Raw genomic sequence first — 22,876 nt, 5'->3', positions numbered from 1 at the left:
AAATACAAGAAATATTTTCTCCAAATATTTCTGTTTAGCTAAACCCAATTAAAAAAAACATTGAACCATTTTGGCATAGCTTATATGTCTCTCCCCCGAGGCAGGGTAGCATACAGAAGAGGAATTGTTCCAAATACCCATCAATCCCCAGAAGACAAGACCCAGCCATATAATTACACATCAAGTAAAAGGCTTATTTCTTGCTTCTTTCTATTTACAACATCTTTTACATAAATTCTTGGGTCCTTACTTAACTTTTATTGAAAAGAAAATGATTGACATTTTCCCCAGGTAACGACTGAGCAACACTGAACTAGGATTTAAGGCTGTGACACACATAGACAACTGTCACATCCATAATACCTGTGTCACATCCATAAATATTAATAAAAGGCTATTACTCGAAACAGAGATAGAAAAGCACCTTCCAGCATAAGCCCAAAAACATAAATCATGGAGTCCTCTCCATCTGACTGAGGACTTTTGTGTAAATAAAGCTGAATGACAACCTCTGATTTGCTGAGTTTTAGAGAAGGAATGGTGAAGGATAGGAAAACCCCTTTTCAAGATGTAATATGAGAAAGTTGCTAAAGGCTGTTCTAAATAAAGAACACAAGCACTTCCCAAAGCCAGCGTTACTAAACTGCCATGTTCCCAAGGGGAAAAACAAAACAAAACAAAATCACATTATTTTTGTGCTGCCATAGTCATGAATGTTCACAGAAGTCCCCCCATCACTCATGCCATTTTGCACCTGGAGGATGCTCAGCTCTCTCCAGATCCTTTGGCTGGAAACTGCCCACCTCTCCCATCCACTGCCAGGGTTTGCCTTCCCTTTTCATGCCAGGTATCTGCCAGCCTGAGCTAAGAGCAAAAACCAAATATTGCAAAGCAGGACAGGACTGATCCGAGCAAAGTATGAGATTCAGGGACTCTGACACAGATTTACTCCAGAGTAATCATTTAATCCTCCTGCCTCAGTTTTCCTAACTGGAAAAAAGAAAAAAAAAGTAGCAACTATCAATTACCTACTTTGTAGGTCATATATTTGCAAAGCCCTTAGGGAAATAAAAAGCATTATACAAACTATATGCACACATGTTAACGCTGATTAATTTTCTCTGTGCAAACATACCCTTTTTTCTTCTTCATTGCCCCTCCTCTCATTATATCAGCAGTCTCATCTGGAGGAGGACAAGGAACTGCTGACAGCTGAAGTATTTCCCCGCAGTTGTTCTTTTGAGATTCAGAAAAGCAACCACTCAACACAGCCCTGTGCTCAGCTGACTGTTTCCTTAATAGCCTTGCGCTTTCATGTGTTTCCTCATTTTCTGTTACATGAATTTAAAGCAATCTGATTTCCAAGTTAATTTGAAATGATGCAAGATCCATTAGTTGAGGGTATCATCTGCAAAATAACTCCGAGGGACAACTTTCACTCACTATACTTTCAGGTACACTCCCAGCAAACAAAGGAAGGGCTAGTGATGTGAATAAAGTCAGCAGGATTTGACCTAAAAAGCATGTCAGTATATAGAGGCACAGGAATACAGCCTAACTGCATAAGAAGCTTGTAATAAATGTAATAGCTCCTACACAGCCTGAGTTTTACACCAGTGAGCAGCCCTTTTGTGGTAGTGCTTACACAAATGACAATCAGAATATATACAGTTTTGCAAAAGACCATCTATAAGCATTTTTCTTAGGGCGTTTGGATCCACAATTTCTGAGGAATACAATTTAAACATTTTGTGGAATAAAACTTTTGTTTCAGTTGTCACAAATCCAGAGTGAAATGGGGTACTTGTGCTGGTCAACAGCTCCACAGTGGCAGTTCCCATTAGATATAACTCATGTTGGCCTTCTGCATCCAAGGGTAGAAGTTGGCTTTCTGGCTTGCAGCACCCAAGATGCAGCATCCATTTATGATCATGGATGGAACAAACTGCAGTGGCAGATGTTGCTCAGAGAGGCTGTGGAGTCTCCCTTTTTGGACATACTCAGAGCCGTTTGTACATGTCCCAGGCAACGGGATCTGCTTGCACACGGGATTTCTATCAGATCCCAAGGTCCTTTCCAACCTCAACCAGCCTGTGTTTCTGTGAAATGGACAATGGTCTGGTGCCTCTCGGATGCATGGCCTCTGACTGCCACTGCATCCTCTCGTCTGGATACTTTGGAGATGCCAGAAGTAACACCTCAAAGTTGTCCTTGAGTAAATGCAACTGGAAGCACCCAGACTGCTGAATTGTTAGAGGCTGAAAGCTGTGGGAAATTTCAGGGCACTGGCCAAGGAATGGAGACACGGCTGGATTTTCCTCACCCTGTTCAACAGCTGCAAATCCTCCACTCTTAGATATGTAGTCAATAGCTTACAAGCAGGAGTTCATGTTCCTATTCCACAACTGAAGCCAGCAGCCTTTTAAGACAGCAATAGGCTCCTGACCACCTAATGTAGTGGGAAAGCTGAACAATACCACAATAACAATATCACAGGTTAACTTTTCAGCTACTGTCCTTAAGTAAAGACATCAAACAATTTAATTTGATAATGCTACCAAGAAAGAAAATCTTCGGAGACAATGCCCAAGAAAGACTACTTCATCTCTGTATTGAGCTGTGACAAGTATACAAAAAAAAAAAATCCATGTTTAAAAAAAAAAAAGAAGGGATTTTAGGTAGCTTTGCTCCTGCCAAGCAATCTGCTCTCAGGTGGCTGTAAAATCTCTCATGCTATCACACCAAAACTAAAAGGCAGAGAATACACTAACTAGCAGTGTGATGTTTGAAGTATTTAAAAGTGAAGAAGCAATCATGCCTGCTTTTAGAAAATGAGATAGTGGTCTCATCAGAAACAAGTTCAATTGCAATAGTTACCTTGGCATGTAAAGGACTCGCTCTGCCACAACAAATCCCACCCTGAAGAAGAGGTTGCTGGCTGGGATGAATGGGAAAACCAGGAACAATAAGCCAACCAAAACTTCTTTGTGTTCCAGTTTCTGCAATAATACAAAATGAAACAAGAATCAACTAAAAAAATCCACTTAATTCACCACTAACTTTCCCCTTTCCTTTTGGGAGTCATAAAAAAAAGCAACTTAGATTAACGTTTGATATGTTTTGCATTTAAAAGAAATTATTCCAAAACACTGTTCTTTGATATTTATGCACTGTTTGTGCATTGAATATGCCCAGAAAGTGCACAAACACTACCCACAGTGTCTATTATTACCCTTGGTATCTTTTCCAAGGTCAGCTCTCCCATATGCATGGCATAGCTAGTACTGAGGATATAACCCACAGTGGTAATATATAAGTATAGAACAGTGTAAATATATACATTAGCATGTCTATAGCAGTGTGACTATGTAAATACACAAATGCATATCACATACACACAGAGTGCTGTGTTCAATCCTAAATGTTTATAACAGAGAAAAAACCATTCAGTCAGCCACATTTTGTGTAAAGAAAACTAGCCCCAAATGACACATTAATGCAGTCATTTTATCCCTTTCAAGGAAATATCTAAACTTGAAATGATACTTTTGCACACAAGGTCTCCATACTCACACAGAGTCAGAAATCTGAGACTCGCTGTATGCTAAAATTAATGTTTTTCACTTGAGCCCAGTTAATGCCCTTCACTTGTGCTCACTTCAGTGTTAGTTCACTCTTTGAACAGAAATCAAATTACCACATGCAATTCAAAACAACTGTGATCTGTGTGGCCAGCACAAGTGTCTCAGGATGCCGCGATCAGCAGCGGCCACTGATCCCGCCATGGAGAGACCCAAGCCTCCTTGGGCGAGTTGAGTTTCAGATTTAGCTCCACACCAAGAGGGCGAAACAGCTCTTGCTTTCTTCTGATGTTCTCAAAGAATGACATCAGGCTAACAGAAGTGTAGCTTTAGGCCTGCTCAATCGCTCAGGCAGACATCTGTGCTTTCAGGCCCTGCGATACCCGCTCCTCATCAGCCGCCCGATGAAGAAGCTTTGTCACGCTTAGAAACAGATGCAACCAGAATCACTTAATGGTTGCGGTACTTTCTAATTGTTGTGGGCAATTTCTCAACTTTGGAGAGCAAATTGACTTCTCTGCTGGAGGGAGCTAAATTTAGGATCGCTGAACAAGATTTTTGAGCAGAGAAAGGGAGACCAATCAATGATGCTGGGCCAAGCAGTACAACCTGTCTTGCTTTTGCAAAGCTACAGACTGCAACACCAGTTACCACTGGTCTAGACAGTGGCTGAAATTCAGAAGCCTTACTATTAAAATATATTCATTCTATTCTATGGGAAAGACAATGAACATTGTCTATGGGTACCAAATGCACAGGTCCAAGTCAGGAGGCTCTGATGTTGCTTTAGAGGAGCTGAACCCTAGGATCACAAAAAAGTGCACTAGTTTCCCCTGTCTCAAAGAGGAAAGATGAGACAGAGAGAGGAGTAGAATTGATGTCCCCAGACTTCTTTATCAATATCTGCTTTAAACAGCACCACAGTTATCTGTGGTGCTTCTAGTATCCACTTTTTCAGTGTCTTGGAATCACAGTTACTAGTGCCTACATGCAGTCACAAGAGCACCTAAAATATATTGTTCTCAGAGCTGAAGCTGACACCAATCCATAAAGCTGATGAGCAGAGCTGCCCAGTAATGGTCATTTTGGCTTCTAATTACAATAGAAAATCGAACAGAAAAAAAAAGGATTAAAAATTATTTCTCAACTCTGAATGCAAATTATCAGTCCTCAGCTCAACTCCAACTTTCCTCCTATTCAGCTCTGGAAATATACTCCATTTTCTCCTGCCATTTGGCACCTCCTTCCCACCTTGTCTGACTTAATTAAGGTGCCCATTTTCTGCCACCACTCTACCCCAGGGGTTTAGCCACAAAGACCCGGAGGCACAAGAAGGTATGTTGGGCCAAAGGGAGTGCACTGCTAATGCATAAAATGTTCTCTGCCACCAAGATATGTACTTGCTTTCAAATAAACCAGTTATCGAATACTTCTCCAGTTATTGTTCACTAAATCAATAATTAGGAAAACAACCTCTAGTTAAAAATCTCTAGGAAGGACATGGTGTTACTCAAGGCTGCAACACTGTAGATAAGCAAAGGAAACTGAATGCTGTAGAAAGACATAACTTGTACATCAAATGGGAAAGAGGAAAATATGGGAATTAGCTCAGCTGAAGGAGAAAATGGTACTGCATGCCCTTTTTGTCTGCACAACACGTCACAACTCTGGGTTAACGCCATTGAGGGCTGCCAGCTCAGTCCCTTGGGCAGGGCTCAAAGACAGCAGACCAGCACTCACAAACCAGCCTCATGAAGCAGCAGAACCCTCCACAGTGCTACTGATTTCTGAAACAAAAAATAACTGGCAGTGGCCTTTCTGAAGCATTCCATTGAGGCAGAGGCTTTTGTGAAGAGCTGGTCCTCGAAGGCCAGGCTGCAGCTGGTTTTGTGCTACGCGTGGTCCTGCCTGTGAGCCAGCAGGTCAAAGTACTGTGGTCATCCCAGAGCTCACTCTGGGCTTCTCTTCTCTGCCCAGATAGTAACATCTCCAAAATTTGTCCAGGGACTTTGTGTATGACATCCTGGCCCTGTGGCTGGGTCCTGCCTGGGAGGAGAGGCTGGGGAGAGCCTCCAGGCAGGGCAGGACAAATAAGTGTGGTTGGTGGGCATGTGAAACTCATCCGTGGCCATCAGCAACACAGTCTGGATGCAGTTGCTCTGGCTCAAGCAACTTCCAAATGACTGGCTGCCCACAGTTTGGAATTCATACTGGAGGACAAAGCTCCCCTGTTCACAGCCAGATCTTATCTCTCACTTCCCTAAACAGTTTCTACTCACCAATTAGATACTGACAAAACTGGCCTTTGCCCTGACCAGAGAGCTGCCCATTCTTCTATCCCAGCCTTGCCAGGGCACAGCAGAGCTACCTGTCCCTGCCTTTCCAGCAAGGGCTAACATCTGCCAACCTGGGCAGCTCAGGGAAAACAGAAGAAAGGACAGAAACGCAACCACAATGTGTTGAAAGGATTGTATGTACCAGGGGTGATAACTGTAGACAGCTAAAAGCTAACAGCACAAGTCATAAGATACCATATTCTCCTTTATCCTTTTTCCCAACAAATTTACTTAGGACTCCCCTTCTATTCCCCTTTTCCCTGGAGGGACTGACAGATTTATAAATAAGTAAGTAAGTAAGCAGGACAGAATGGCACAGGATCCTCAGGGAGTGGTACCGTAGGGTTGCAGGAAAAGAGGACAGCAGGATCTCCCATGCAACTCAAGCCAGAGGAGATGCTTTTCACGTGTCTTTTAAATAAAACAGACTCAATCTGTATGTAGCCTGTTACATTTTCCAGGCAAGGAAATAAAAGAAATATTGGGACCATATATTTGGTTTAACTACTTTGGTCATATGAGCCCACCTGAAACAGCTGAGCTAAAGGTGTCAGAATCAGCATCTTTCAGGTACCCAGAGCAGTAGTAAAAGCTTTTAAAGAGTAATAGGCAATTTTGTTTGTCTTCCTTTTTCCTTTGGACAAAAAAAGCTAGGACTAGAAATTACAGATCACTTCATTCCTTTTACAGAAAGACAATTTCTTTCATCTTAAAGGAAGTGCTTTCTTTTGGAAATACAAAACTTATCTTTCTGTCAGAGAGGTCTCTCTCTGGGCTGAAAAAAAAATAATCAATGAACACCTTTGAATTAACCTTAGAACAATTCCTCCTGTTAAGGACAAGCTGACTTCAAATCAAAATAGCATTTCTTATAGTAAATAGCTTGGTGGGAGGGAGGAGTTTTCAAATTCACATCTAACGCATTACAATTAAGCCTTCAATATACTATAACCCAAAAAACCCAACAACAAACCAACGAACCAAACCAAAAACCAATCAAGAAAAGAGCCTTTTAAATTACTTTTCATAGACTTATCAAAGAACTAAAGAACACTACTTCTCCCAAGTAAAGTGTCACACTATCTCAAACAAAATATCAAAGAATCACTCCAAGGTCAAACATCATCAATACAGCAATAAATCTCAAAAATTGGTTCCTTGGCAACTTGGGGGAAAACGAAGAAACCCTTGATTTCACAACTGAAAGAAGTCCTTCCATATTACATAGAAGACATTCCTGAGCCATAAATAAGTATTTGCTGACTACGGCTAAATCACAAGTCTTCTACAAGTCAGAGCCCTCAAAGTATGAGTGCAGGAGGTGCACAGATTACTTCAACATATCTGTCCTAACTGTGGACCTGCATAAGCCCACTGTAAATTCCTTACTTTTTCCCTTGAGAAAACATCGTCTGAGGTGCCAGATCCATCAAGTCCCAGATCCATTAAGTCTAGACTGTGATGACAGGACTGATGTTCACATCCCCTGGCACCTCCAAGGGCCGAGGCATTGGAAAGCAGAGCCATGAGGACAGCATTCCTTCTGGCTGGATTAAGTTGCACCTCAGGGAAGACAGCAGCTGGGCAAACAAACCTAAGCAAATTCCATTCTGTTCTACCTCTGAGTATTTCCAAAAGTGTTTATACATGCTTGCCTGTTTGATGGGAAGGTAGCAATCAAATGGGTTTAATTTCTTCCTCTAACGGTTTATTTTGAGAATGAGGCAAGTGCCACCTCTTCACCATTTAGAACCAACAGCTCCATGGAATAAAGACTTCCTTCCTACCAAATGCATCAATCACCCTCAGACAGTGAGCTCTGGATGGCCATTGCAGCCAGTGAGATGTTGTGCTTGGAACATCTGACTGCATGCACAGAAAAGCTGGCATCCAGGAAAGTTGGGAGTGCATGGCTGTATAAAAGCAATGATTGCTATTCCTCATTTTCAAATGCTTGCAGGCCTAGGAGGTAAGTGCATTATCCATCAAAAGAGACACAGAGATTCAAAGAGGCTATGTGATGGTCTGTAGACCACAGACAGAGGATGACACTTCTTCAGTTTATTCCTAACAGCCATTTGTGCAAACCCTTAGTGCAGACAGCACACAAACCTAGTTCATGTATTCCTGCTGTACCACTCTCTCATGAAGCCACAAGTAGCTTGGCAACACAACTCCTCACCAGCCTGCATCAAACCACTGGCAGTGTCTCACCTGGCAAGAGGTCAGGATCTGCAAACATCTACTCTTGCACTTTCCACATCTACAGCATTACAGATAAAAGGGATGGTGTAGGATGCACATCAAATTCACTCTGCATTCATGATGATAAAAAGAAAGCATAAGCTAATCAGGAATCAACCCCAGGGATTCATTTCTTCACAGGAAAAAAAAAAAATCCCTGTGGTTGTAAAGCTCTCAGAAGCAAGCACTGGGCGCTCCCAAGTCCCACCTCACTGGTGCAGGCACAGACAGGTCATGGCACAGCTGTACCATCCTCCATGGTCTCCTTTAGGTCACCAGCAGAAATCAGGATGAGACATGCACATCTTTATCTTCTGTGACCAAACAGGTGGGCACTGTGGAGCTGAGGCTGTTTCACTCTGCTGCCTGTGCCACTATTTCTAAGTGAATGATGCCAAAAGTCAGGTGTCAACAGATGGTCTGAAAAATTCAAACATTTGGTAAGGCAAAGGTAACTTCCCAGCGTCAAATCTGGCTCAGACATCTGGTTTAATCAGCTTGCTCCTACAAATAGAGCCACAAATTCTGTAATCACTACAATTTATCAGTTTTATTCTTTCATCTCATTTAAAAAAATTAAAAAATCAGCATCTTCAGTAGCACCAGCTGCTTGAATGCCAGGCTTATCAAGTCACTGACTTCCTAAAATAACTCAATTTTCCTTGACGATCATCTAGTTTTGACAGAAATCACTCAAGGTTACTACTGACTAGAATTAATCACATTTTATACTTCACGGATAGTCCAGAGCCACGGAGATTTACAACACTATTTTGACCATCACTTCTGTTTGCTTATTAACTACCTGACACACTGATATTATTTCAAGTATTTGGCAACAACAAAACCTACTTTCCAGCTGCAGCACCCGTTCAGGAACTGGTGTACAGGCAAACACACACCAGCCAGGATCTGAATAAAAACGCTTGAAAGTAGCATTGGCTTCCTAACCTAGGATTATATGAAGAGGAATCCTTGGCACGTATCTCAGACCACCCTAACAAGATCTTTCCAATTCCAGAAGGAATCAAGTCCTGGTCTGTAAAACAGGTAAAACAGCATTTTTTTCAGAAGTGCTGAAAGTCCCTAAAAAGTTTACATCAATGGGAGCTGTGGACACTCAGCAGCTCTGGAAATCAGTCTTTCAATTATAGAATAAAAGCAGAAAATAGTCCTTTCTCACTCCCATAACCAACAGCAGGGCACAGAAGTATATTCTACAATACTTCACTTTTTACTTTAGTGTCCTATAGTAAAATTTTGATATCTATTATTTTCTTTTCCCCTGTAGACGTCAGCTACCCATCCATTCAGCTGTGTGTTTACAGTCTTTTTAACCCAGGTTTCTACAACTCCCTGAAGATATAAGCTCATTTTCCCAATCCTTAATCTCTGCAACCTCTAATTCCACTTGACAAGCCAATTTGAGCAAGATGAAGGAGCACACACATCTTTGAAAGAGAAGTGAAACATTCCAAAAGGAAATAGGAAAATCAACAAATTGCTCCAGGAATTCAAATAATGCTTTTGACCTTCTGGTGGGTTTTCCCTCTTCCCTTTCATTCTATGACTGCAGGCTGCTTCACCAAGTGGGGAAAACAAAACAAAACAGGCAAAATTTAACGCACACTGCTTGCAGTACATAAAAGAATGATCTTTGGAAAAGCAACTCTGTTCTTGGCAAGTTTGCTCTTAAGAAGGGAACAAGGAACAAGAGGATTCTAACAAATATACCACAATAGTTTGGCACCCTAATGTTTTAGTAAGGCCAAATTGCCACAATGAGCACCATTACCTCCCCCAGCTATAAATTTCTTGGTCCTCATTTCACCTACCCTCTCCTACTCACCCCTATTACTGTGCCACTCCAAACCTTTCAGCTCTGAGTGGCCCTTGAAACATTAACTCAAATCAGAAGAAGAAAATGGTAGAATAAAAGAAGTATTTCAGTGTTAATATACTGAAAATGGCAGAACTACCTGCCCCTATGAAAATGACCTTCCTAGCGTGACAAACTCCTGCAGGTGTTAAGAGCCTGTTTGGTGAGATGCTGAATATATTCATGGTGAGCCAAATCAGAAGTACTACAGCTATGGTTATAATTACTCACGAGTGTATCACACTCCAAACCCGTTATTTCAAACATCTACTGAGAAAAAGAGCAAGGTGTTTTGATAGTTCTTGTGTTTGCTTTTTTAATCCAGAATAGCAGTCACAAACATACTAAGGAAGGATTTTCCTTTCACTTGAGTCTGTCAGCTGGCACAACAAGCACCCTGGGAAGGCTTTCCTGTTTCTTCCAGCCCCACCAGGGACCTGCACACAGCTGATCCATTTGCAGCAGTCGACAGAGCAGAAATGCAGCCAGAGAGGCACTCGGGGTGCCCGCAAGGGGCTCCCCCCCTTCCCCCAGCTTTCACTAAACAGAGTCTTTCTGGCTTATTACTCTCCCCCTGCAGCAAATATTAACAACAGAAGCAGCATAGAAAAAACTCACTGCTAAGGATTAAGAACATCAGCCCTGACCTTCTCTCTCTCTGTCGAAGGAATTCAAGTGGCCCTCAGGAAAATGAAAGCAGGATTTATTTTAAATGGACCTTTTATGAAAATGACTGTGGTTTCCAGCTCGTCAGATAGACTCCATCAGTGAATAGCCTTATTCACCTTGCTGTGCCTTTGACGTAGGTATTGTTCTGGAAGTGTTGTGGCATATAAATTTTGCTAGGCATACTTTCTAACTATGCTGGTACTACTGTAGAATATTATAAAAGGCAATTGTTCCCCAGAAAGGTCCATAAGCTGTGATTTATTAATGAAATGCCAACCTGGGAAATGAGGCAAGGGCCTCAAGAGTGCAGGGTAAAGTAAATAGCATAACAGAATACACACAGTGAGCGCTAGCAAAAACAACAGAAACACGCACACAAAGAAGAGATACAAATGAATTCCTCTCCTTGATGGAACTGAACATTGTCAGCTAAGAAATTTAGCCTTCAAGTGACTGAAGAATATACTCAGATGATATTCATACATATAATCTACCAGAAAAATGGCAGTATGATGCCAATTACAGCACGAATTAAAGTCATCATAATTTGGTATAAAATGCCTTGGTCTTGGCTAAGAAGCACTATGCAGGGAAATTTAAAGAGGCAGCATTACCTTTAAAATTGGACTCAAAGTAAAAAACTACCAACTGTAGAATATGAAAGATCAGGATAATATGTATCTCAGTTGCATTTAATGAACATAACCTGAAAACCATCACAACTTCCTGTACCATATGTAGCCACATCACACAGGGCAGAAGAGTGTGTTCTTTGAAAAGGTATATCCTAGAGGACACTAGACATGTCTTTTTAATTGATGTGAAACATAAGCAGCACTCCCTCCTCAGACATGAGACTGCTGCACATCATCATGTGTTCCTGCTGAACAGGTAGAAGGTGCTGTGAACCACCATAAGGTCCCTCCATAGCGCTGGTCATGAGCACAGATGCATGATGGCCAAGCAATATGAGGCACGATACGTTCCCCCAAAGTGGTCAGGTACAAAAGCTACTGTTTCAAATTAGTTTCCCCGGTCAGCTGGCTCTGAACTAGCCCATGGCACACACACGTGAGGTATCCCACTATCAGCCCTCCACGTAGGAGGTACCAATGGAAAGTGGAATCCCATCCATCATGTACTCCGTACACACACATTCACGGCTACAACTACAGGACAAGCTGCATTTTAATCACACTGCTAATTAAGCAGCGACCTAAAAATGCCATGCAGAGTGGCACCTGAAGGGTCTTCCTTTCATGCTCGTTGAGTTATTATGACATGTCAAAGAAATAACTGTCACCCTGATGATAATGCCAAGAATTGTTGTCCTCCCTTTAGTTCTCCAGGTGCTCGCTGCTTCTTCCAGGATAGGAAGGCAGCCCTGTGGGCCCCTGGGTAGGCCAGTGGCCATTTGAAGCACCAGATTATTTCTCTGACCTTGCAACTGGCATGCTTGACATGCAATAAGAGACACCATTTCCTGGTGTCTTTGTAACCCATCTAGTCCCAAAGCTGGAAGTCCGACCACATCCATTCCTCGCAGCTGAGGCTGTCTTTGAAAATGAATGATAAATAAATGTCATTCTCTTTTCCCAGCTATTAATATATCTCCGGGGTGCAGGTGTTTGCAATAACATCCCCAGCCTTTGTCACATCCCCAGCACACTACTTGAAGCCTGTGTGAGGAAATTCACTGCAAAGAGCTGAGCAGAACCTGAGGATTTTGAGACAAACCAGTGACTCCTGGTACCTTGGCTAAAAAAGCTCCAGAGAGGCCAATTTGCAGAGCATGCTGGGCATCTGCATGGTGAAAAATCAAGTCCCAAAAGGTTTCAAAGAGCTGCTTAATGGTGGACTGCCACTTTGCCACATTAGTCACTACGGAAAAATCTTGGCCAGAGGTGACAGCAAGGTCCTTTCCTCCCCCAGGGGGAGATGCAACAAGGAGCTGGCCTTTTTTTTTTACTCCCACTAGACCTCCTGAAGATGGGCATTAATTGTGACATGTGATAGGGATGGATGCAGCAAGACACAAGCATGGCTGTACACCTCAACGCTGTGCAGGGCAACAAGTCCTACTTGGGGAGCTGCTCACAGGGAGCTCTCTGGCCAATAGGCAAGAGGGATTCGCACTACACAGAAGAAGTGACCCAGAGAATGGAAATTCTATACAAGATATTAAGAAAGCAATTTTTTCAAGTGACTTCCTCATTAAGTAAGGTGGAGGCCAACAGTGAAAGTGCACGTGGAGGATAAGAAGGGATGCTTGTCTCTCCAAACAAACTGGAGAGCTGCCTTCTGCATTTCTGCAGTTTTCAGCATTAAACCCCCATCTAGTAACAGACATGCTCCAAGAAAAGCACCTATGGACAGAAATCTTCCACTGTTTCTTCTCCTTCAGAGGTATAACAATGCTCACAAAATGAAACTGAACAAGAAAGCTTCATGCCTTAGATGTCCTTTATCAGCCCTACACATACATGCCAACAGAGTTAGTACCCTAATCAAAACAGCAACAACAAATTAGCCCTGTTTAAAATTCGATGGCACCAAAGGCAGAAATCCAATCCATGTATTCCCTAATTACAGTCCATGCAATACATTCTGCAAGTCTCCTGTGAGTTTGTGTTGTGGATGCACACGCATCATCTCTTGCCACAGACAATCAGTTCAGAGTTCACTGGACAAATGTCCTCACTGCTGCCAAAACAATTTCTAGCATTTCCATTCTCCATGCCACAGAAAGGAAAGTGACAGTGCCAATGAGAATGAATGAGGTTTTGTCCTCTCTTACCCCTGCACACCTACACTCTCAGACAGAAGGCACACAAACTGCATATCTGTTCACTCAAAAATAATTCCTTGGAAAATTCCAAGCTATCTCTTCCAGGTTGGAGTTTGCAATGAAAAAGGAGAGAAAAATGGCTTCTAAGAAAGTTCTGTGTGTTTGCTTTAAAAGAAAGCAGAACATCTTACACTTTATGAAGTGGGAAAAATCAACAGATGTGTCTTGTGGTCTTGTGCTGCCTACAAGCTGTAAAATACAGAGAAATAGCCTGTCTGGGGCTTAACTGAAAGATGGTCCTTCTTGAGGAAAGCAATGTCATATAAAAGGTCACTGCTGTTGCACCTAGAAAGGTGCTTTCTTAAGAGCCTAATATAATCAGTTTTGCCTGCAGTTCATGTGTCCTGAACTTCCCTCTCTCCATTGTAAAAGGGAGTGTTTGAAGACGAAAGGATAATTTATTTCCAGGAAAAAGGGCACTTCCTGCTGTTTGCTTTCCTCAGTAATGCACACTACTCAGCACAACACAATCTTCACACAATTTTCATACAACTTAAAGGCAGTATCACAACTGGGTGACTATGTGAGTTGTTAAAAATAAAACAGAAAAAAGCTTCAGAAATCGGAGATTTAGAATTTCCTGAAAAGCAAAATATTTCAGCTCTCTCCAATTATACCTCTAATTATATGCATATATATGCTCCGTCCCTGGAATTGTTCAAGGTCAGGTTGGATGGAGCTCTGAGCAACCTGGTCTAGTGGAAGGTGTCCCTGCCCCTGGCAGGGGGGTTGGAACTAGATGATCTTTAAGGTCCTTCTCAACCAAACCATTCTGTGATTCTATGATTCTATACCTAGGGCTGGGGGAAGCATGTCCAAGGTGATCCCCAGGAATCATTACCAGTTCCATGTTCACAGTGGGTTTGTTGGAGGCTGCAACAGGAGACTGTCAAGATGGTTCTAGTTTTACTGAACTAGATACAAAAGCAGATTGCTTCAGATCCAACTAATTCAGTGTTTGGGGTTTTCAAGAATAAACACAAAGAAATTTGTAAGATGAATTTCAAAGCATCCAGTAAGTAAATGCCCAAAGAGTGAAATTCATACTGTTTAATAACATTAACAGTGGTCAAGAGCAAAACTGAACTTCTCACAAAAAATTACAAGTTGTAGTTTCAAATCAAACAGTGGTATTTCTAAATCCAGACTGATTTGTTTTGATTTAAAAAATAAATAATAAAAATATAAAATCTAGACATTTAATACACAAAATGTTTTGAAGTATTTTGGTTTGCAGTTTGACAGAAGACAAATGACTCATTTACCCAAAGGAATCCTTTTGGATTATTATTTTACCCAAAATAAAGTAACACAAAATGTCTTCAGATAATTCTGAAATATTTTTTCCAAGCGAACCAACAATATTATTCTTACACATAGTTCAAATTCTGACAACAGGAGAAGAAATAAAAATGAAATGAAAAGACTTCAAAGAACACGGAGTAAGATTTTTCAGAAGTCTTCAGTACTGGGCTAATGAGAATTTTATCATTAACTTTCCTGGGAATAGGATTAGGTATAATACAAACAGTTCTGAATATTGCTAGCAGTGAATAATGAAAGCAGGAGGAATACGAGATGATGTACAACCTGCAGGTAGAACTAGTGAATACCTAATAGGGTATTTTCCCATATTTCCTACACAGCATCCACCAATGTATTATCTAAATTAATGACTCTGCAGCCTCAAACTGTTTGGTTCATTTTCTTTCTCTTATCAGGAGCACAAGGAAGACTGCCAGGGTAGATGGAAGCATGTACATGACCTGCACATTTCAGCATAACATAGGTATTAAAAACCTGTCACTCTTCTACTATGCTTTTCAGTGATACATATATTTAAGAGAGAGAAACTTTTTACTATTTCCAAAATGACTACCAACACCTTTCTTAAAGAAGCTTCCACAACACAGCTGAAGGAGGAACAGCTTGTAAGTTCCTATGATCCACAAAAAAACCCCTTTCCATATAAGTGCACATCTGATCTCTGACAAGGCTAGTACAATCCCACTTCCATGTCTGCAATACAATTAATGGTGCCTCTGAGATGCTGAATTGTAAAGTATGGCTTACCAACTATTTATTTACGCTAAAGAACAATTTCCAGATCATTTCAGATTTCCCACATTCCATTACTCTGCTGACAAAAAAATCTTCTCATCGAGATGTATCCAGCGTTTAGGTTTTAGAAGCATAGCAGAAGTGAGAATACAAGAATTGATTTTATTTTCAAATGGCTCTGCAGATGACAGTTCCCAGCCCTGTTTGAAGTAAGTGACAAAAAGCCTAATGACTATGGGAGAGGCAGAGATGCTTAACAACTTCAGTGGGGTTTGGATCATTAACAGTAATCGAATGCAGGATTCCGGGCCAAGTTTTGCCCTCAAATCAGACCAATTAGAGACCGAGACATTCAACTAGAAAGATATTCTCATCTGTTAAGCTTGCCTGCATCAGTTATTAATGATATGTTTCTTTCACCTCAATCCAATGCATTCCAGAGGAAAACTTGTGCTTAACCAACCATTTTATCTGAAGATCACAGAATCATAGAATAGAATCATAGAATCAGTTGGGTTGGAAGAGACCTCCGAGATCATCAAGTCCAATCCTTGATCCAACACCCCTGTGGTCACTAGACTATGGCACTAAGTGCCACACCCAGTCTTATCTTAAAAACCTCCAGGGATGGAGAATCCACCACTTCCCTGGGCAACCCATTCCAATGCCTGACTACCCTCTCTGTAAAGAATTTCTTCCTATTATCTAACCTAAACCTCCCCTGGCACAGCTTAAGACCATGCCCTCTTGTCTTGCTGACAGTTGCCTGGCAGAAGAGACCAACCCCCACCTGGCTATGACCTCCTTTCAGGGAGTTGTAGAGAGTGATGAGGTCTCCCCTGAGCCTCCTCTTCTCCAGGCTGAACAACCCCAGCTCCCTCAGCCTCTCCTCACAGGACTTGTGCTCGAGTCCCTTCACCAGCCTCGTTGCTCTTCTCTGGACATATCATGCAGTCATGGGAGAGTGCATCGAAGACCGCAAGAGAAAATGAGAATCATCAGCAAGCATGGAAGACCTGGAATTGCAAGCACCTAAAATCATCTCTGAAGCAAAAAAGACACATGTCCGGATGAATGTTACATCAGGAAGCCTGGAGACCTTTGGGGGTGATGTGTCTAAAGGAGACATGGAGACCTCTGATCTGATAAGCTGTGTTGCTGACCTGCAGTACGAAAACCATAAGATTAGGAAACAAAAGATCTTTATTTTTTTAAATGTTGTACTGCATGTGTTTTGGTGTTACCTTGAATGCAGCAATGCAGTGTAGGCTGAGTAATGCCATCACCAGCACCAGGAACACTGTGGCTAAGTTCCTTGCATCCCAGATGGACTCGACCAGAGGGATGCTGCCGACCTGCCAGTCGTAGCACAGGGTGATCGGGGCCAGCAGAAGCCACGCATTGAAGGCCAGAAGGTAGGAATAAGTTAAAAACCTGCAAATGAAAACAGGTAATGTAATACATGGAATGACTGCCAACACAGGAAACGTTTTCCTTTGGCAATTGCAACATACTATGTGGGAGGAGAAAAAAACAAAACAACCAGCCAGCAACACTCTGCGCACACAGGCGACACCACACCTCTCTGTCAACAAGGAGATGCCGACATAGGCAAGAGGCACTTTAACAGACTGTTTAAAGAAATAACATAAGATCAGCAATATTTACACAGTTTCTATGCACCAGCCTTTGGAAAACTAACAGACCTTCATCTCCCATTTGAATGTTGGACTTTTGAAGTGACTTTCTGCCAACTTCAAGAATAAATGAATAGCAACTAAGCAGGTACACACATGTATTGAATTTTTACACTGTTCACTACATCACTGCTGCAATACAAAAGATCCTTCTAGCTGGGTTTGACTTAAACTTTAGGATTTCTTCTATATGCACAACATTGAGCAACTAAAGAAAGACTCTTCTCTCTTTTCTCTTTGCAAACCAAGGCACAGAGAGAAAATACAGAAGAAAGGAGGCAGAGGCAATTTTTGGCTGATCCCACCACAGCTTATTAGGGCTGGGGACAGATTGCACGAGATGTGCTACAGAAATATGAAGAAGTAAGGAACCTTTCAAATTGTTGCAATCTCCAATAATTGTTAGTCTCAATAGAGAGGAAATTAATGGGGAATGGAAATGGGGAGCATGCTGCCCATGGGAAGTATGCAGGGCTTTCAGAAGACTGAACAAGAACAGCATGTGTGTGACTGAGCTAAAGAAAAAAGAAAAAAATAAAAATCAAACCCACATCCCTCTCCCCCCCAGGATTTTGCTTCTTGGCATCTACTTGCCAAAAAGTGCATCTGAAGTTGAAATACTTTTGAGTGCAAGAGATTGGAGATTATTCCAGCAATCACGAAATCAACCAAGCAAAATTGCAACAGCCTTTGAACAGACAAACTCTTCCCTGGCTCACAAACAGAAAAATCCACATTGTGCACAGCACCAAAAATGGCAAATACTAAAAAAAAAAATAAAATAAAAATATATTCTATCCTGCATAGGATTTCTTCCATCTGAGCCTGCTTTGGCAGTTGTTATCACACCCAGTTGCCATGGTACCTCAGCAGCTTTATTAAAATGATAACAAAGGATGGCAGAGATGTCAAGCCATGTAGACAGAGGATTGTTTCACTTGCCATTTACAAACATGCCTCTTTGGGGTCAAAATGTAGCCCCTTACAATAGCACTTATAACATTATATTAAATTTGTGGCAGAATAGTAAGACACTGAAGCTAAATGTGACTCCGGGCAGGCAGGATGGAAGTTCCCAGGTGGGTGTTGGGCCCTAAATTTCTGTGAAAACGTTTTTAAATAACTACAAACTGCTGGGATATCAGTTTCTCTTCTCATCCGAAAAACAAACGACTCCAGCAGCACAGTGACCCAAAAGCAGGGAGGCTTACAGAGCTGGAATAATGTTTCATTGCAAACAGTCAAAGAGGCACATTCTTATTTTCCCACAAATCTTTCTAAGCTCCCAATTCTGGCAGAAAGTAGAATATTCCCACATTTTTAAGGTTTTCAGCCATGTCGTAAACTTCTCTTCCATCCCTCCATTTTCCTCACCTTCCCCATCCTGAGGTACTAAACAAGGGTAAAAGTGAGAACAAAATCCATTTTCTCTCTTAACAGAGGCAGCTATTAGAAAGCCAGTTTCTATTTAAGAAAGCATCCCTCAAAAACATGAACTAATTTTACTCAAACTCTTCTTGCAATTTTGATTGTTCACTCTTTCTAAAGAAACAAACGTGTTTCTAGTCACCAATCCAATCTCTTCTGGACCACATTACAGAGGAACACAGCAACACAAAATCTGGTTGGGTTTAATCAGGCCAAGGCACTCACTTGTTATGTTATGTGTGGCCTGACCCACCTTTGCTCAGCCATAAACAGACTTCTCTATCAGCCTCAACACAACATCAGTTCAGAAAAGGCTGCCAGCACTTATTTACAGCTTAAAAGCCAAACTGGGATCCATTTCTAGCTTTACTTTTAAAAGAAAAAGCATGTCTATTTAGGTCAATCTGAATAATGTCATGACATACGATACCATTACTACAAGTGCATATATTGAACAGGATTTTCAGAAGCGTTGAGTTAGTTTTGCACTTGATGCTTTAGGAGAGCCCAGTTTTTGCAGTGAGTGTCCTTTTAAGCTGTGGCATATTAATATTCTCAGTAAGCTTCACAATATTGATGAAAGATTGTACGTAAACCACAGCACACACCAAAACCCTCCCCTACTTACTCAGATGGGCTGCTGGGTAGGAAGGAATGAGAAGACATTTGGGATCTTTGCAAACTGCAGCACTGCAGTTAAAGACAGACTAGTTGCTTTTCTGCATCTTCACTGATAAGGCAGGAGCTGATAAATCCTTATACAGCACAGAATAAATAAACACAGTTTGCCACCATAACAAATTGAGTCAGTTTAACAATCTAAGAGGAAATCTAAGAGGTAGCCAGAGCAGTGTGCATTAATGCATTTCTGCTGGAAGGTTAGGACAAGCTGCTGTTGAAGATGAGAAGTCCCTCTCCAGGACCCACGCTGATCAGGAGAGGTTTGTAAACAAATGTCTATTTTCAAGTGCTTGTGAGGTTTCAGTCTTCCTTGGGAACCATGTGCACAACTTGCTGCCAGAGGTGGGTCCCAAAGGAGATGGACAATTGCTCTGTTCCACTATGGCAATAAGTAGTCTTTTAACATGCTCTTCCAGCAGCAATGAAGTATTTTAAAGCCTGTGACAGTCATTACCATCTAAGTACAGTCAAGTGGTTCACCTCTCCAGACACCCCTGTGGAGAACCCTTGGCCACATCTTGTTTCCAAGCCTGAGCACCCTCATTGAACATGCACGTGCTGGTAGCAGACATGGTAGTAAGATCCATGAGGGCACTGCCTGATTTTAGGAGGCATTTGTAAGCTGCAAGAAAGCCTTGAGCAAGCTCTGATTCCAGCAAAACTTTGGCTATGCTTTCAGCATTCGTAACCTGTCCTTGAACATGATGGATGGCTGCATAAAATAAAGCACTACAAACTATTGCTATTCTATGTACTAGAACAGAAAAATAACATGATGCTAATAATAGTTACTGACAATTCAGTGCTGCTTTTTATTTATGGCTCTCAAAAGCACATGATATTCCTTTACATCTATGCGGTTCTCATGTCACAAGGCTAACTAGGGAGAAAGACAAACACAGGAAAAAGATAAACACGAGAGAAAGATAAACACAGGAGAAACTTTGGAAGAAACCTCTCACCAAAGCTGATGTCTCTAGGAAATAATTTGCAAATTTTTAAAAGTCTTGAAGATTCATGAAATCATTCCAGGAGCTAATCACATTTCAGCAGCCTACCTGCAAATGGCGACAAAAGTGTTTTCTTTTAATTAGTTGACTGAGTGAATTATATTTTAAATTAATAATCTTCTCTATATTGCTGCTCGTGTCTGCTGGAATTCTAAGGGAGAAAAATCCCTGCCTATAACATCTCCTGCTCTCTCAGCTAATCCCATGCAAAACAGAGTATTATTAGTGAGGTGACAGGAAGAATTTGCCTCTCAGCAGGCAAACAGTTTTCCCCCAGGCTGGGTAAAAGCATTTGCATTGTGGCAAATTTTTTATTTGCAAATTGAACATGGAAATCCAAGTTAGAGCGGGTATCAAGTGTTCCTTTACACTTTTCACTATCTCTGGCATTCTCAGAAAAACACAGCTCCTCCTGTAGGTAGCTGGAGTTGTCATGGCAATCTGGTTTGTTTAGTTTTAAATTTTTTAGTTTAAATGTACTGTTGTGAGCTTTGATGACTCATACCTAGAACTTGTTGCAGAACTATCTGAACTTATTGTTTCTGCTGCAAAAATGAAAGTAAAAGATACTACTTAAAGCCATAAACAATATGACAGGAAAATACCTGAGGAATTGTCTAACAGACCTTTTGCTGAGCTTGGAAAAGCTCTCGTCTCAGCACTGCCAAACCCAGGCAATTAGACCACAAGGATTGTGAGACTAGGGAAAAAACCACAAGATTTATAGAAATTTATGAGGCATTTCATTTGTTTTCTGATTTTGGAGCATTTAAAGCTTTTCCCCCCAGCTTCCAGGGACTAAGATTACAGATTTCTTTTCAAAACTGTGCTACACAAATGATCACAAAGGTCCAACCGTGTCCCACCGAAGCTGCATGGAAAAATGGGGGGGGCAGTGATCCTATTTTTTCTAGGTGCATACAACAGTGTAACCTACTGCCTACCCAGTTCTGGGACAACTGTCCTATTCCTGACAGACAACCCTAATCCCAAAGACCCAGTGGGAAGCATCCATTTGCAAGTGGAATATTTTCCAGCACTGGGAGTTTTAGGAAGGCAAAGGCAAAGCATTCTCCTGGTTGCGAAAAAAAAATGGGCCTATCTAGAAGACAGGTGGTAACAGTGCACTTAACTAGTATTTGGAAAAAGAAGGGGATGTACAAAGCAGATGGGATCTGAAACAGCAGCAGGAAGATAGCTGTTGCCCTTTCAGAAGTCACAGACCTTGGTTATGCTCTTCTGAGAAGACCTCCACGTTGCCAGGCACTCTGGGAGGTTTTGGTTCACTATTAAGGGTAAGAAGAGCTTTCTTATTAGGGAAAGCTTCTTTCTCTCTTGTATTAACAGCTGAATTGATTGCAGCCCAAGGCTCTCTTCATCCTCTACGAAGCCCTAAACCCAAGTGCGTTTAACAAGTCACTTCACAATAATGTCCTCCTAGGGCACATGTGGCTGCAATTATAACCAGGTGGTGGCATTTAGGGATATAATCTTAAAATTGTATATATTTGCACTTCCCCTGGGGAACTGTCAGTCCAGTCATGCCTTCCCATAAGAGTTTATTTTCCTGCTCTGTATATTGTCAGCCTAAACATTTGCTTTTCGGAGCCTTAGAAGAAAAAAATTCCCACTCCATCTATCCAGCTCACTTGGTGATGGTGGAGTAAGACTATACAAACAAGCAACAGACTACTTCCATTTAACATCCAAATGTGACTATAAGCTACACAGAAAATACTTGTAACTGAAGGAAGTACCTATGTATTCCCTTTCATCAAACCTTTTGCATTTAGGGGAAAAAGAGATGCCAGTCAGTAGGAGATAGGAATAGGAAAGACAAAGATAGGGATAAACAGACAGCTGCAGCTTGATAAACAGCAAGGTAACTCTTCTGCATGGGGGGCTCGGGGGAACCAGGAGCACAGGAAGAAAAGTAGCCTATGTTGTCTTCTGTAGCTACACAGCCTGAAGAGCTTTAATCTGGTGAATGGCTCTCTATCAGTTGTTTCAACTCTGGGTCTAACAATCTGAAAAATATTGAATTCTTGAAGAGTAAAGACTTTCAAAGAGCCTGTGAGTTTCCAGTGAAACCCGAGCCTGCTGTCAGGGTCTCAATGCTGGAAAACCTGGGACTGATCTCATATTGTTTTCCCTTTGCAAACCCCCATGTGCTGTGGGTGAGGGCATGTCTTGCCATCAGACCTGATCCTCTGCTTGTCACTGACAGCAGCACACTCCAGAAGTCACACAGCCCAAATCCCCCAGCCACAGGTGGGCAAATGCTTCTGAAGAGGCAGCAGCAGATGGAGGGTCCTCTAGACAGCCACTGAAATGCTGGTGGCTGATCCTCAGGAAATTAAAAGCCAGACCTCATAAACCCACTGTGATAATCTTTCTGGAAATGGGCTATTGTATTCCAGGACCTACCCCATACTGATGGGA

At 41.7% G+C, this 22,876-nt stretch overlaps 1 protein-coding gene across 1 annotated transcript in view; it reads right to left on the bottom strand.

Annotated features, from left to right (window-relative positions):
* Positions 1-22,876, bottom strand: part of TMTC1 (transmembrane and tetratricopeptide repeat containing 1) — a 144,606-nt gene that overhangs the window by 58,715 nt on the left and 63,015 nt on the right. The window contains exons 8-9 of the mRNA XM_017804603.1: positions 16,863-17,052; positions 2,878-2,999 (exon numbers count right to left, since the gene is read on the bottom strand). Coding sequence (XP_017660092.1) covers positions 2,878-2,999; positions 16,863-17,052 — 312 coding nt within the window. The remainder of the gene's footprint in view (positions 1-2,877; positions 3,000-16,862; positions 17,053-22,876) is intronic.

Source organism: Lepidothrix coronata, unplaced genomic scaffold (assembly GCF_001604755.1).
Source record: "Lepidothrix coronata isolate B3197 unplaced genomic scaffold, Lepidothrix_coronata-1.0 Scaffold10, whole genome shotgun sequence".
Taxonomy (NCBI): Eukaryota; Metazoa; Chordata; class Aves; order Passeriformes; family Pipridae; genus Lepidothrix; species Lepidothrix coronata.
This window is presented reverse-complemented; position numbering and strand designations above follow the sequence as displayed.